The sequence below is a fragment of the Mustela putorius genome, unplaced genomic scaffold (assembly GCF_011764305.1).
Source record: "Mustela putorius furo isolate JIRA1106 unplaced genomic scaffold, ASM1176430v1.1 tig00000083_pilon_pilon_pilon, whole genome shotgun sequence".
NCBI classification, from domain to species: Eukaryota; Metazoa; Chordata; class Mammalia; order Carnivora; family Mustelidae; genus Mustela; species Mustela putorius.
In genome coordinates this window covers 15,504,028-15,518,061 of record NW_025421273.1, presented here as the reverse complement: position 1 = coordinate 15,518,061, position 14,034 = coordinate 15,504,028, and the positions used below count along the sequence as shown (strand labels likewise).

Genomic DNA, 14,034 nt, shown 5'->3' with positions numbered 1-14,034 from the left:
AGCAAAACATGGAGTGTGGCCAGGAGGTCGCTAGCCAAGTCGCATGTGGAGAGCGAGTGCACACATCAAGAATCTCACGATCAAAGGCTGAAGGGGCGGGCTGATGAAATGCTCTTTATCTAGGAGTGTGCCCGTTTATCCTAATGGCTGGTCCTGGGACACCCAGATCAGTTTCATCCATGCTTTGCAGGATGTGTTCAAAATTGAAAATTCTCTCCTCCATCTTGCATCAGGAAGGGAGTAGACTCAGTAAAGGGGTGTTAATACTTACTAAATAAAATGCCACACTGCTAAATAAACATTAGTACTGCTTACATATAGAGAAGGAAAATTGATTTCTAAGACGGGAAAGACACAACAACCCACCCCATCAGCTAGATAATCACAGTGCCAAAATCTCAAACAAATCAAGAGTCCTGCCTTAACCTTGTCAGTATAGTTTTGTTTGGTTGGTTTATGGTTGATTTGCTATCTCTTACTTATAAACTTACCATTTAACTAGTTATGTGACCTCAACAGTTTGTTTAACCTCTCTGAGTCTCAATTTTGTCTGTGAAAAAGAGATAATAAAAGAACAGGGGATAATGCCCATTATATGTTCTGATACCTAATGAGCCCCTAATAAATGGTAACTGCCATATTATGCCATTAATATTATTTTTATCATCATTATTATAATTAGTTAAATTGAGTCCCTTGGGATGCAGGGGATTTTCTTTCCTCCTTTAAAGAAGTTTCTCCACTTTTAATTATAAAAACACATGCATGGGACGCCTGGGTGTCTCAGTAAGGTTAAGAGTCCAACTCTTGATTACAGCCCAGGTCATGATCTCAGGGTCCTGGGATGGAGACCCGTGTTGTGCTCTGCACTAAGTGGGGAGTCTTCTTCTCCCTCTGCATCCCCCCACCCCAGCTCTCACACTCTCTCTCTGAAAAGAAATACATGCACAATGTAGAAAAATATTAACAACCGAGCTTCCTGGCAGAAGATGGTAGATTTGTAACATGCATCTACTGTTTTCTTCAAGGTAGAATGGAAAGGTGGGAAAAATGAGAGAAGAGACAGTAGCCACAAAATTTTGAAAGCTGGAAAGGGGATGACTGAGTAGCAAAGGACTCAATTGATCCCCCAAAACTAAATTCTAAGCCAGAAATGAGGTTGGCAAAGAAGTAACATAATTTGTACTGTAGGATCCTGCAAAGTATCACAGAACTCGGGCACCATTGGAAGTTGGGGGTAAAAGTTGAAGCTAAACAAGAGGAGAGGTGGAGCCTCCAGAACTCTCGTCCCCCAAACTCCACCCTGTGACAACTGAAGATTTAATCTTCAGAAGAGTCTCTGAACTTGGAGAAACCAAGCTCCATATAGAAAGCAGAGGACTCAGTTGAAACTTCACATCCAGACTACTAAAATCTCAGTTATCTTCAGTTATCTCAGTTATCTTCCTCAGTTATCAATTGAGAGGACTCAATTGAAACTTCACATCCAGACTACTAAAATCTCAGTTATCTTCCTCTGTTTGGTTCTTCAAACAAGCCTTTACCGTGTAGGCAGGAGAATGGTCTTCTCTGGAGACTCTGACCAGCCTTAGAGAAAGATCCTAACACTGGGGTTCCCCCAAGTAAATGGTCTAGCCCAGTCACACCAGGGTGAAGGTCACAGTCCACAGGCCCTGCTTATAGGATCAGAGCTTCCAAGGAGCTTTTGAGTGCTTCACTCTTAAATACGGGCAGACCAAGGATGATCACACCTGGGGAAAGCCTCTAATGGATACAGAGGTAACAGTAAATATGCAGAAGTTAAAATTTTCTTCAAAAAACAATGTTCTCAGGATACAAAAAGTTGTAGTAGCCTTAAAAATTAAAAGAATATCATTTCCTTAAGAAGAGAGCTTTCAGAGAGGAAAAGAAGCTCTTCTTAAATTAGTAAATAAAACATAAATGAAAAATTCAATTAAAGGTTTGTAAGGTAAAACTTAGGATATTCCCCAGAAAGAAAAACAAAACAAAACAAAAAAAGAAGGAAAATAATGAGAAAAAAAGAAAAAAAATGAAAACTAGCAGATAAGAGGTCCAATATCTGATTAATTAGTGATCCAGAAACAGAGATTAGAGGAGTTCATAATCAATGTAACTCCAGAAAATTTTCTGAAATTCCAAAATTGATAAAACTACCTATCAACAATAGGAGCAGAATGAAAACATTTTCAGTCTTACAAAATTTCAAAATATTAAATCTCCAACATGCCCTTTCTTAAGGAAATAACATAAGATGCGTTTCATTAAAACAAGGAACAAATCAAGAAAGAGAAGGATGAAGGTATTTCATAGCATAATGCCAAGATGGCAGCTGCATATAAGGTATAAAGTACAACGTTCCAATTGAGGCACAGCAGATGTACAGAGAGAGATGTCCTAAAGATGATGAAATTAATAAAAGGCATGACTTATGTGGTGGTCCTGAGAGGATATTTGGTCAACTCTCAAAACATGTATTGAATTAATGATAAGTACATAGAAAAGTGACCAAAAAAGGAACCAAAAAGGCAGCAATAACTCCAGGAAAAATGAAAAGTTATACAGAAAAGAAAAATGAATCTCAGTTTTATATGGCTCATATGTAAATAACATCTAAATAGAAATCTGAGATATACATTTTATATACTGAGGAAAACAGAAAAGGCTCATATGTGTTGCAGGTTGAAAGAAGAAAGATAGCTGAATCTTATTTTCATAAAGAAACATGACTAGATAATACCCAAAGTAAAGACATTAAGAAATAGCAAGAAAGCATGTTATTTGGAAATATGGAGGTAAGTGCCAAAATATCTAGCTAAAAAATTAGAAATCATTACCTCTGAGGATTTGAAAATGTATATATATACATATATATGTGGTTTTTTATAGGAAGTTGCTCCTTTTTTTTAGCACACACCTTGTAGAATTATTTGATTCTAAAAGAACACATGCCCAAGTTTTATAAAAATGAAGAGTAACCTTTTAAAAATGGACAATATAAAAAAGAAGTTACTACATTCAAACCATTAAATTAAAAGAGAACTGTGGTAACCTTTTGGTGTATGAAAGGTAGAAGTAGGACAGATTAGAAAGCTAAGATGAAGATTAATAGTGAGACCCTGAATGCCACACTCAGGAACCTGGATTCTGTCTGGGAATGATGGGAAACTATGAAACTTCCCTTAAAACAATGCTTCAGGAGATGACTTTGACAGACACTGGCTAAAACAGAGGCAAAAGCATCTGGCCTTTGTGGATGGAGAGATTTTTCTCTCCGCTTCCTAAAATACCTTCCCTATCAATGCACTTTCTCCTCTAATCTTTAGAAGAACCTGTGCCATCAGTATTCTCTCCTGTCAGGTCATCAGAAAATGAGCACATTATTCTCATTCTTAAACTCTAGTCACTTCTGAAATTTGGAGAGCTGTTCCTGACAGAAGTGCCAGCCACCTTTGCATAATTGCTGCGGCAGCTGCAGGAACACAATAGCATGCACGGTCGATTGCAGTGCGGGAGTTCCACTCCCGAATGAAGGGAACGCTAATGAACTGTGTACGCACAGCGTGTCATGAAACCTGGAAATAGTGAATAAATAATGAATGGGTGAAGGGGTATAGTGGCAGACATGCCACCTGGAAAGAGGACAACATCATTAAAATAACATCAGAAATGACCAGTCAGCTGGTAATACAATCATGTCATTTTCGCATTCATATTTAACTGTTCCTAAAGAATATTTATGAGAAATTTATATACACTGTGTGCAAAAACAGCAGCAGAGCATATCAAAGAATTAGCTGAAGCATTCCCTTCATTCCTGGATCCATCAACTCAGATCTGCTAATGTGACACAGGGATGGGCTTCAAGAGGCTCCACTCTCCCACCTGCTAGCAATGTGACCTTGGACAAGTCTCTCCACCTTTCTGAGTCTCAATATCCTCATCTGTGAAATAGAAGTAGTTGCTACTGCACCACCTGTCTCACTACAGAGTGAAGTAGGATCTATGAAGAGGATCCAAGTTTGGTGTGAGATATCAAGGGATTGAAAAGAACCTAAATGTCTATTAGTTGAGGGCTGGCTACATCATTTAAGGGTCACACATGTTATGAGATGTCATGCTGCTATAAAAAGCCACCAGGAAACTCTTAAGTACTAATATGGAAGGTCTTCAAGTTTTAGTACGAGGTAAAAAGCAGAGACAGGTGAGAGAGAGAGAGAGAGATAGCACATGTAGACAGACAGACAGATAGAACTATTTCTACTAGTTGAAAAATAAAAAAAAATTGGCCCCATAATGTGTACCATGGATTTACTCTGCTTTGTGGATTGGCCTAGGCATTGGAGCAGGAGGAAGAGGTACATTCCCAGCCCTGGTCAAGGCATTGACCTTGGCCAGGCACCATTTTGAGCCGTAGCCCTCCTGTCCTAGAAATCTGATCAAGTCTCCCAAGCTGGTGAGAGTCACCTGGAGGTCAGGGAAGAAGCCAGAATGTCCCTTCATCAAACAGGTACCTGCTTCTAAGAAGCCCTCCTTGGGTGCCCTCCAGGAGAGGGTAGTGGGATTGACATGACTGACCCTTGCAGGTCAACTCTGGCCACAAAGCCTGCATTGGATGCTTTGTCTTGTTGAGGTGTCTGGCCGCAGGGCCCTTCAGTTCATAGAAATCAAGCCATTTCTTAGTGGAGAGTGGGGTCTACAACCTTAGCTTCTATCTCAGCAGACTAAGACAAGACCCACATCCCCTACAGCCAAAGAGAGCAAAGGTCAGGAAAAGAAGACTGGCCAATATAGACCTCCTTACAGAACTAAAAATGAATATATCACCCCAAAAATTCTCTGAAAAGTGCCTAAATCTTACCAATTTTGCCTCAAAGGCTGAGCTCCTTTGTCTACCTCCAAGTCTCCCATGCTCTAGCTCCTACCTGCCTCTGAGGCCTCTCTTCTCCATACCTAACAGAAAACAAACTTTCTGAGGAAATATCAAATATCTTTCAAAACAGAACTGGTATAAAACCACAGGTAAGCCACAATAAATTCCCAAACATCACTATCATATATAATTTATTCTCTAAAACAGAACAAAATTAGAAAGGAGTAACTGAAAAAAATTTTTAAAAGGACAGGTTAAACTTCAAAATCAATGTCAAAGGGATAGGTCAAAAATTTCTACTTCTGGCCATGATGGAAGAACTGGGAGCAGATTTACTCTTCCACCACCAAAACCCAGGTACAGTGGTACATGGTGCAAAAGTTTCCAGATACTGGACAAGAGGCAGCACAGGAATGGGTGACCCAAGAAGGAAATAGACAAGGGGACCCTATAGCCACCCCAGCTTGCTGCTTGGATGTGGACCCATGGGAAGCCCAGAAAGTGCACCACATTAAGGGGAAAAAAAATAGAGTTTGGGAGGCCACTATGTCTAGAATTTGTGGAGCACAGTCCCAAAGAGGAAGTTGCTGCAGAGAGAGAGAGAGAGAGAGAGAAAGAAAAAGAGAAAGAGAGAGAGAACTCCAAAGACCTAGAGGGGTGTCCTCAAGTCTTTGGCTAAGTGCTGCACATGCTTGAATAAGGAAAAAAACAAAACAAAACAAAACTACACCAGACCAGGAAATGAAACACCAAAAATCACAGGCAGAGAGAATACCAAAGTTCACACAGAACTGGAAAGAGCTAGTGTTCCCATGAGCCAGAGTGAAAAAAGCACACAAGCACAGTCCTCAGAATAGGGATACATTAGCCCTCAATTAAAGGTAGCTCTCGATCTCACCTAACAAAACTTAAAAGCATGTCCTGAAAGGGTAAAACTAATCCCAAACATCTTAACTACATGTCAAAACTTCAACACGATTAAAGAAAACACAATAAAACCTGGGACCCAGCATGTAAAACCTACAATGCCTAGCATCCGATCAAAAATTACCATGCACACAAAGAAGCTGGAAAATAGGATCCACAATCCACAGGACAATCCATCAGCAGAAATGAGAGAGATGATGGAACCAGCAGATAAGGACATGGAAGCAGTGATAAGAAAAAGAAATGAGGTAGTGGCTAGGAATAGAGGGGACAAAATTGCAATTATTTGTGGACAGGATGACTGACCATGCAGAAAATCAGCAGAACCAGCAGAAGAATCCTCACAACACTAAAAGGCAGGCCCACACTTGAAGAATGAGGACACCAGGGCACAGAACAGTTAAGAAGTTCAAGGTCACACATTTGGCAAGAGGCATAGCTAGGACTTGGACCCAGATGTCTGGCTCCAGACACAGAATAAAGCAGTCTGGAAAGACATAAATAAAAGTTAGTAACACTTCTTTACACCACAATTGAGTAACTCAAGAATATAATTGAAAATAGGCTACCATTCACAACCGCATGCAAACCTGTAATATATCTAGGAATCATCACAAAGAAACACCTTATTTATAAGGGGACCATATGGTTTATCATCAAGTTGAGAGGCAAAAGGAGGAAATGTTGCTGGGACCAACCCAAACAAACTGAGATCTATGGTCACCCTACTTATAGAAACAACTGTTCCAAATTTAAAAAAAAAAAAAAACATTCCACCTTTTGGAGGATGGGATGACAATTGTCAAATTAACCTGTAAATTTCATGCAATCACAACAGAAATTTAATTATGAACTTGAATAACTTATTCTAAAACGTATATGCCCTCCAGACTCATGTAGGTTTAAAAGGATGCATCTGTGAGCTTACAGTGAGCCCATCAGACAGCTGGGCTGTCCCTGGCTGAGTGTCCCAGGCACACCCCAACCCCTCAGGCAGCTGCCAGGGACCAGAGCAGACTCCTCACTCCATTAGCCTCTCAGCTATTTGGAAAAAGAAGGCAGGGAGGAAGCCTGCCCTTGTCTTTCTGTGCCCTTGTCTTTCTGTCTCCCCGAATCAGTCACAGAGCCACTCATGCAATGTGGAGCTCAAATCAGCCAAGTGGATTTTCTATCTGAAATCAGGAGGCAAACCTCCAAGTGGCTGATGCTCAAAGTGGTCACCCATCTGAAGCTGTGAACATCTCAACAGCAGACACCGAGACCAGGGGCTGGCCCAGAGAAGGCTATCCAAGAAACCTTCCCTAAAGGACAAAGTAGAAGGAGACCAAAGGATAGGAGCAGGACAAGAAGGGCAAGGGAAGAAGCCAAAGAAACGCGAGGGGACATGGAAAAGGCACAGGAGAGCCACCTTGGGAGGCTGAGCCTTTCCTTTGTCACAGAAGGGCATAGTCGATGGAGGCAGATGTGCCCTCCATCCCCGGCTCTAGTGAATACCGATGGTGTGACCTTGGGCAATTCTCCCAACCTCTTCAGATGGCAGAGTCCAGAAAAGGCACAGATCAACCAGGGTGGAGGGTTCCAGGGATCTCTGTTGCAGATTCTTGTAAGGAAATAAGGTGCCTCCAGCATGCTTGGCAGCCCCAGTACTGAAACCAACGTCCCTTCGGGGAACCATACAGCCAGCCACACTGAGGCTGTGCAGTGGCTCTCTGACCCGGTCCCTCTCTCCAGCTACACGAGCCCTGAGGAACTTCCCCAGCCTGGAACACGATCACACCACTCTCAGCCGCTGGCATGCCAACCCAGGGCTTGTCATTTCCTTCTACAATTACCCTGCAAATGAAAAGTCTAAACGATTGTGGCTCAAATGCTAAGACAACGCAATCGATCAATTTTGGGAGGAGCATCAAAGCCATTGAGCCAAGAGTGCGTATTCTATTGGCACTTGCCACAGTGAGACAGCCGACTGTGAGGATGGCCTGTCATTAAATTGTTACAGCTGGCAAATGCTGCTTGTCTGCCTTTCTCTGGGTTCTGGCGCAAACCCACCAAGCTGTTCCATCATTGAGCAAAACTAGCACTGTAGCCACTGAAAGCTAAAAAGCGCCTTCCTGTCTGGTCATCACAAAACCCCTGTCACTAGTGGGCTATCACTGTCACAACCCTCACTGATGCGGGAGCCAACGCATGTTTGTCCCACACTGCACGGCTACAGGAGACCCACACGCTGTGAGAATATTCCCCGGCAATCCCGACCGGGCCATTTGACGCAGAGGCAGCCTGCCGGCGGGGAGCAGACAGAAAGCTTTCGGTTCAGGCCCTGGAGCCACCACTGCCTGGCGTACCTCTCACACATAAGTTAATACAGATGTGGATAGGAAGTACTGAGCAAAGCACCTGCAATCACAGGCACTCGAAAGCCAACAAAGTAACTGAGCACTGTTCTCCATAAAGCGCTGTTACACCTTAGGAGGGGAGTCGAATTCTTAAATCAGTGCACAGGACAATGACATGTACATGGCCCTGTCGATGCCAGTGCGTCCTCCAGAGCCAGGCAGAGGGCTGGCCTCCTGTCCACATGAGGGGTCCAGCTTGTGCCTGGGACAAATGCATGCTTCCCAGAGGAACAACAGAGGTGAGGTCAGGGCAGAGCAGGCTGCTGAGTCTGGCTCAGGGAACTGTCGGGACAGGATGTCACCTGTCACCATTCACAGTCCCATGGTCATTCACCTTGTCCCTCTCCTCAGTGGATGGGCCCAGTAGGATTCAGCTAGCCTTCTCAGCCTGGCATGAGAGATCCTTCTATGATGGTCTGCTGTTCCTCCATCGGGAAGCCCTGCACTCCAGCAAAGCAGCCTTTTCATGGGGCTGCTGATTCTCTGGGCTCCCCCTGAGCCTACACTGTGTCCTTGGCCATGGCTCAGGCCACCCTTTCTCTCCACCAACCCAAATCCCAACCTTTTCTTCTTCAGCAACATTCCACCTAGAGTCGAGGGGTTTGGCTTACAAACCAGCAGGTGTGGGAGGGAATACCCCACCCAACCCCCAGAGGGCTACTTCCTCTGCAGCTGGGGGCCCCTCTCTCCTCTGCTGCCCCTTGGTGAACCTGGACCACAACACCCAGAGCCAGCCAGGCCCAACTCTGCTTAGATATGCGCTTCTGCTTCTCTCCTCCAGGGAGGCCACCCCCAGGAGCCCCAGGGAAGGCTGTGATCAGGTGGTTGAGTGTTTCATCCTGGGGCTAATCAGCGAGCCCATCTGGCTCTCACACTACTTTCTATCTTCAGTGGTAGTCTTGAGAAAAAGGATGTGTTCACCTTTACCTGCCTTGTCCCCATCTTCCTTCTCAGTTTTACATGGAACACAGATGGGAGGTGGCGCTACTTGTATTCAGAGACATTGTGGCCTGGACCTTGCCCTGCACAGGCTCTAGGGCTCCTGGCCACATGATGCTTTTGTGTTCTGAGAAATACACAAAAGCGAGAACAGGGACAGGAGGTAGAAACAAGATGGCAGCTCTGAAAGATGGCTTGATACGTCTGTGCAGGGAGCACATTCCTCTGGGGAACCACCCCTCTGCTGAGCGCTGGGGGACACAGCAGGCACTCAGACAGCGGTAACACGGTGTCACCCCTTCAGAGAGACCTGACCTGACCCTGCAGCCTACAATCTGTGTTCCTCATCTCAACCCCATCCCATGACTGTCACATCATCTCGTTCATTTCCCAAAGGCACTGACCACTGTTGAGGAGTGCTTTCTGTCCATCTCCCCTAGCCAGAATGTGCACCCCATGAGAGCGGGGCCAGGCCTGTCACCGCTGTCACCCAGAGTTGCTCCACACCATGCCTGGGACACTGCTGCCTGCTCAGAATCCCAGTGTGGTGAATGCGCAGTGTGGGGCGTGTTAGGATAAGGAAGGACAGCGTAGCAGAGGAACGAGCGGGAAGAACTGGGTGGTCCAGGTGGGCTTCTTGGGAGAGGGGACACTTGAGGACCTCCAGACTGCCAAGGACAAGATTCATTTATCCAGGTAAGGGAAGGTAGCAAGGGCCATCCAAGGAGAAGGAAGGAGAAGGAAGAACACAGACGGCACTTCGGGCTCGTGCGCCGTGCATGCGGGAACGTCAAGTACAGCACGTGTGCACGCCTCAGCGCAGGGTCGGGCACCGAGGTGGGGACCCCACGTCTGCGGAGGCAGCAGCACTTTGGAGCCTGCAGGATGATCCAGACAGCGAGTGGGTAAGTGCAGGAGGAGGCTGCAGACAGGACTCCGGAGAGGCCTGAGGGGCACAGGGTGGGGAGTCCCAGCTGCAGGAGACGCTGAACAACACGGTGCTGACAGAGATGCGCACACACCCCTCCCCCACAGGCGGACTCTGTGCGCCCTGGGACTGGGGTGACATCAGCCCTGTGTGGGCAATGAGAACAGATAAAGCGAAAGGACTGACCTTTTCAACCAGGTCTTCAGGGGCCTGTTCTTCGAAGAGCTGAATTTTGTCTTCAATGCACTTCCTCAAAAGGTCTATCTTGCTTCTGCTTTTGGAGCGCGGCTTTCTCGCCTTGGACTGCTGCTGGAGGGGGCGAGAGAGCACGGACGGGAAAGTGATCCCCGGCAGGTCTGTGCAGCCCCATGTCTCCCAGAGCTGGGAGGGGCTCCCGTGGCCCCCAGGGCTGCCCAGTTGTCTTTGGGTGGACAGAGGGGGAAAGATGGACACTTGCCTGAGCAAGCTCAGCTCATAGGCCTTCAGGCCGCAAAGGGAGCAGAAGGACGGCCACTGGCAGTGCTACAGCTTTGCCATCAGACAGCACAGCCACCCCGGCACCTCTTTTTCCCAGCCATGGGACCTCCACCTGTCAGCCTCTCTGAGCAGGGGACGCGACCCAACAGGTCCCTGTCCTGGTGAAGCTGGGAGGGGCGGCTCTCCCGGCTGGCACCAGCGGACTCCACCACCACCTGCACCTCTGCTTTCGCAGGTCAGTCCTCGGGAAGGGAGCCAGGCTCAGCCAATCACAGACACCAGCCCCTGCCAGCACATCAGTGCATTTCTCCTGCAGGGTGGGGTTTTTTGTTTGTTTGTTTGTTTTTAATGTGAGAGAGAGTGTGTGTACACGTGCAGGCATGAGCAGGGGTGGGGCAGAGGGAGAGGGAGAAGCAGGCTCCCCACTGAGCGGGGAGCCCAATGCCGAACTCGCTCCCAGGACCCTGGGATAATGACCTGAGCCAAAGGCAGACATTTAACTGACTGAGCCACCCAGGCACCCCTCTTCTGCAGGGTATTAGGCAAGCATAGCTCACACTCGCGGCAGGCTAACTCTATTTCCAAACCGAGCCCCTAAACAACTTCAGAATCAGGAAGTTAATCGCTGCCAGGATTGGCCATCTGATCCAGTCAGCTCCAAAGCAGGGGAAGCACACCTTGCTTCACTTCTAAGGAAATATGTTTATCCATTGTTCCGAAACTTAAAACAAACAAACAAACAAACAAAAACCTTTGCTACTTTGTCCCTTACTCTCTAATTACCATCGTCTTATAAATCCTGCATTCTTCTAGGAACAGAAATAGAAAAAAACTTTTTTTTTTTAACATGAAAGAACATAAAAGCTTCTAAGTTGTTTTTGCATTGTGCTGTTCTTTATTCAATAAGGATATGTCTAAATTTTTTTCTTCCCCCAAAGGCTAAGCAGTGGGTTTCAAGTCAGAAAATACCATCCTTGAGCCCGGTTCCGCCACACCCTGTCTGCCTCCATCAGTTCATTTTTCCTGGGCTGGTGGGTTTCTCTTCCAGGAAATGAACACAAAAACCCAGGTCCTGGCCCTGCCGTGAACGTGCATGAGCTCACCAAAACTGAATGGCTTTGAGTTCCAACATAATACCCCTCCGGGGAAGCCTGACATCTCTCATATATTGGCCGGCTCAGGCCCGTGCACTGCACACGTACTGTGTGCCCGGTACTTTCCAGGTACTGTGGATGGAGCGGCAAATGGGTCAGGGGGCTTGTCTGCAGTGGGGACACAGACAGTGAGCAGGCTGAGAAACCAGGACATTTCAGTGATCGACTACATGAAGACATGGACCACAGCCACGTGATGAATGCCTGGGGACGGGGGGTCTTCTGGACGGGTGCTCAGAGTGGACCTCTGCAGGGTTAAGTGGAACGGAGACGAGGACAGACCACAAAGCTGGCCCCTGATGTTCCGGGGGAAGCACGTTCCCATTAGAAGAAAAGCCTCGTCTTAGGTCGTGTTCCCCAGAAGCAGAGCCAGAGATGGGGTTGGGGTGTACAGGGTTTCCTGAGAGAGCAGCTCAGAGCTGCCTGTGGGGAGCTCAGGAACCAGGTCAGGAGGGCCACACAGGGCGGGGGTCTCAGTTAAGTCCAACCTTGGCTGCTCCATGGGGGGCCTCAGGAGCAAACATGGCACAAGACTGGTCTGCCTTTGAGGTACATAATAGGTGATCAAAAAAGGCAGCTGTCCATCACGATGATACAAGACCCGGTGTGAGAGGCTCCCTTTTCCTGTCTCCCCTGAGTTGAGGCGAGCATCCTCCTTGTGCCACTTACAGAAGGGGCCAGGACTCAGTCACTGGGCGTGGCTGAGGGAGCAGGAGAGAAAGAAACCTCTCAGCCCAGGGGGCACCCATCTACCCAGGGTCAGGCCCAGAAGAGGATGCAGATGGAGCCGTGAGCAGCTGAGGGCCCAGGCAGGGGGTCTGCAATGGGCACCTAAAGGTTAGGACAAGCTTGGCAGTTCCAGGAGTAGCTGGATGCTGATACAGAGCAGAGGAGAGGGGATCCCAGGGTGGGCAGCGGGGCCCAGGCCCCCTGCATCAGGGGCAGGGAGATGCCTATGTCTACAGTCAAAGAGCAGCTGGGGCGTGCCTCCTACCTGCAGCTCGGGGGCAGCCAGAGCCTGGTCCAGCCTCCGGAACTCTGCTTCTCGCCAGGCAGTCTGGAACTGCTGCAGCAGGGCACGGGCCCGGATCTTGGGCAGAGCCAAGCTCCTGTCCATCTGAGCAAAGCAGCCATGAACTTCCTGCCTCAGCCTGAGCAGCTCATCTTCAGACAGGGAGAAGGCCGAGGAGCAGAGCTTCCTGGAAAAGCAAGATAGAGAGGGAGGCAAACCATAAGAGACTCTTAGCTCTGGGGGTTGCTGGGGGGCGGGCAGCTGGGATAACTGGGGGTTGGGCATTAAGGGGGCATGTGATGCAATGAGCACTGGGTGTCGTAGGCAACTGATGAATCATTAAATTCTACCCTGAAACTGATAATACACTGTGTTAAGTAAATTGAATTTAAATTAAAAAACATTTTAAAAATAGATTAAAAAAGGGAAGCCTAGGTTGCTCAGTCAGTTCGGTGTCTGCCTTTAGTCCAGGTCATGATCTTAGGGTCCTGGGATTGAGCCCCACATCAGGCTCCCTGCTCAGTGGGGAGCCTGCCTCTCACTCTCCTTCTGCCCTTCCCAGTGCTTGTGCTCTCTCACACTCTCAAAGAAATAAAACCTTTTATAGGTAGATAGATAGATAATGGAAATGGGCGAGGGGGTAGTGCTAGGGAAGGAGAAGCTAGAAATTCAAAGAGCGAACTCTACTCATTAAATCCATGACTGGAGAACCTATCATGTCTTTATTTTTTTTTAATTAATTTTAATTTTAATTTTTTAAATTTAATTTTATTTTTCCAGTGTTCCAAGATTCATTGTTTATGCACCACACCCAGTGCTCCAAGCAATATGTTGGAGAGGTTGTGGAGAAAGGGGGACCCTCTTACACTGTTGGTGGTGATAAGGGAGCAGGAGGCTGGCTAAGGACAAAGCAAAAGCTGGCGCCTTGCACCCCCTCTTCACCCGCTCCCCTCCATATGTGTAGCATTCCTCAGGCACCCCTGACTGCCATAAAACGATAAATAGTTCACTTGCAGGGATCGCAGTCCTGCAGAACAGGAATCTCCCTTGCTCTACAGATGTCCTAGAGACCTAAACAGGGAGGTTACCTTATCAATAGCACAAATTTCCAGAGGCAAATAACTCTCGGTTCCTGAAGCCCTAATGTCTCCCTCCCACCATAAACTGGAGGAGACTGAGGTAGAAGGGAATGTAAATGATAGCCGGATCATAATACCCCACCAAGATTCTCCCAACTATCTTGATGTTAATGCCTGACCTAAAGACGACATTGATCAGGCCATAAGGGCAAGGCCTGCCCCCGGCACCTT

General features: G+C 47.1%; 1 protein-coding gene across 5 annotated transcripts in view; it reads right to left on the bottom strand.

The window, feature by feature from the left end:
- The window catches only part of EVC2 (EvC ciliary complex subunit 2), a 118,561-nt gene that overhangs the window by 22,952 nt on the left and 81,575 nt on the right, over positions 1 to 14,034 (bottom strand). For 4 of the 5 annotated variants that reach the window (XM_004770539.3, XM_045075542.1, XM_004770538.3 and 1 more), the window contains 2 exons: positions 12,707 to 12,911; positions 10,268 to 10,390 (listed from right to left, as the gene is read on the bottom strand). In XM_004770539.3, the coding sequence (XP_004770596.2) occupies positions 10,268 to 10,390; positions 12,707 to 12,911 (328 nt within the window). The remainder of the gene's footprint in view (positions 1 to 10,267; positions 10,391 to 12,706; positions 12,912 to 14,034) is intronic. The other variant, XM_013044765.2, reaches the window with a different exon arrangement.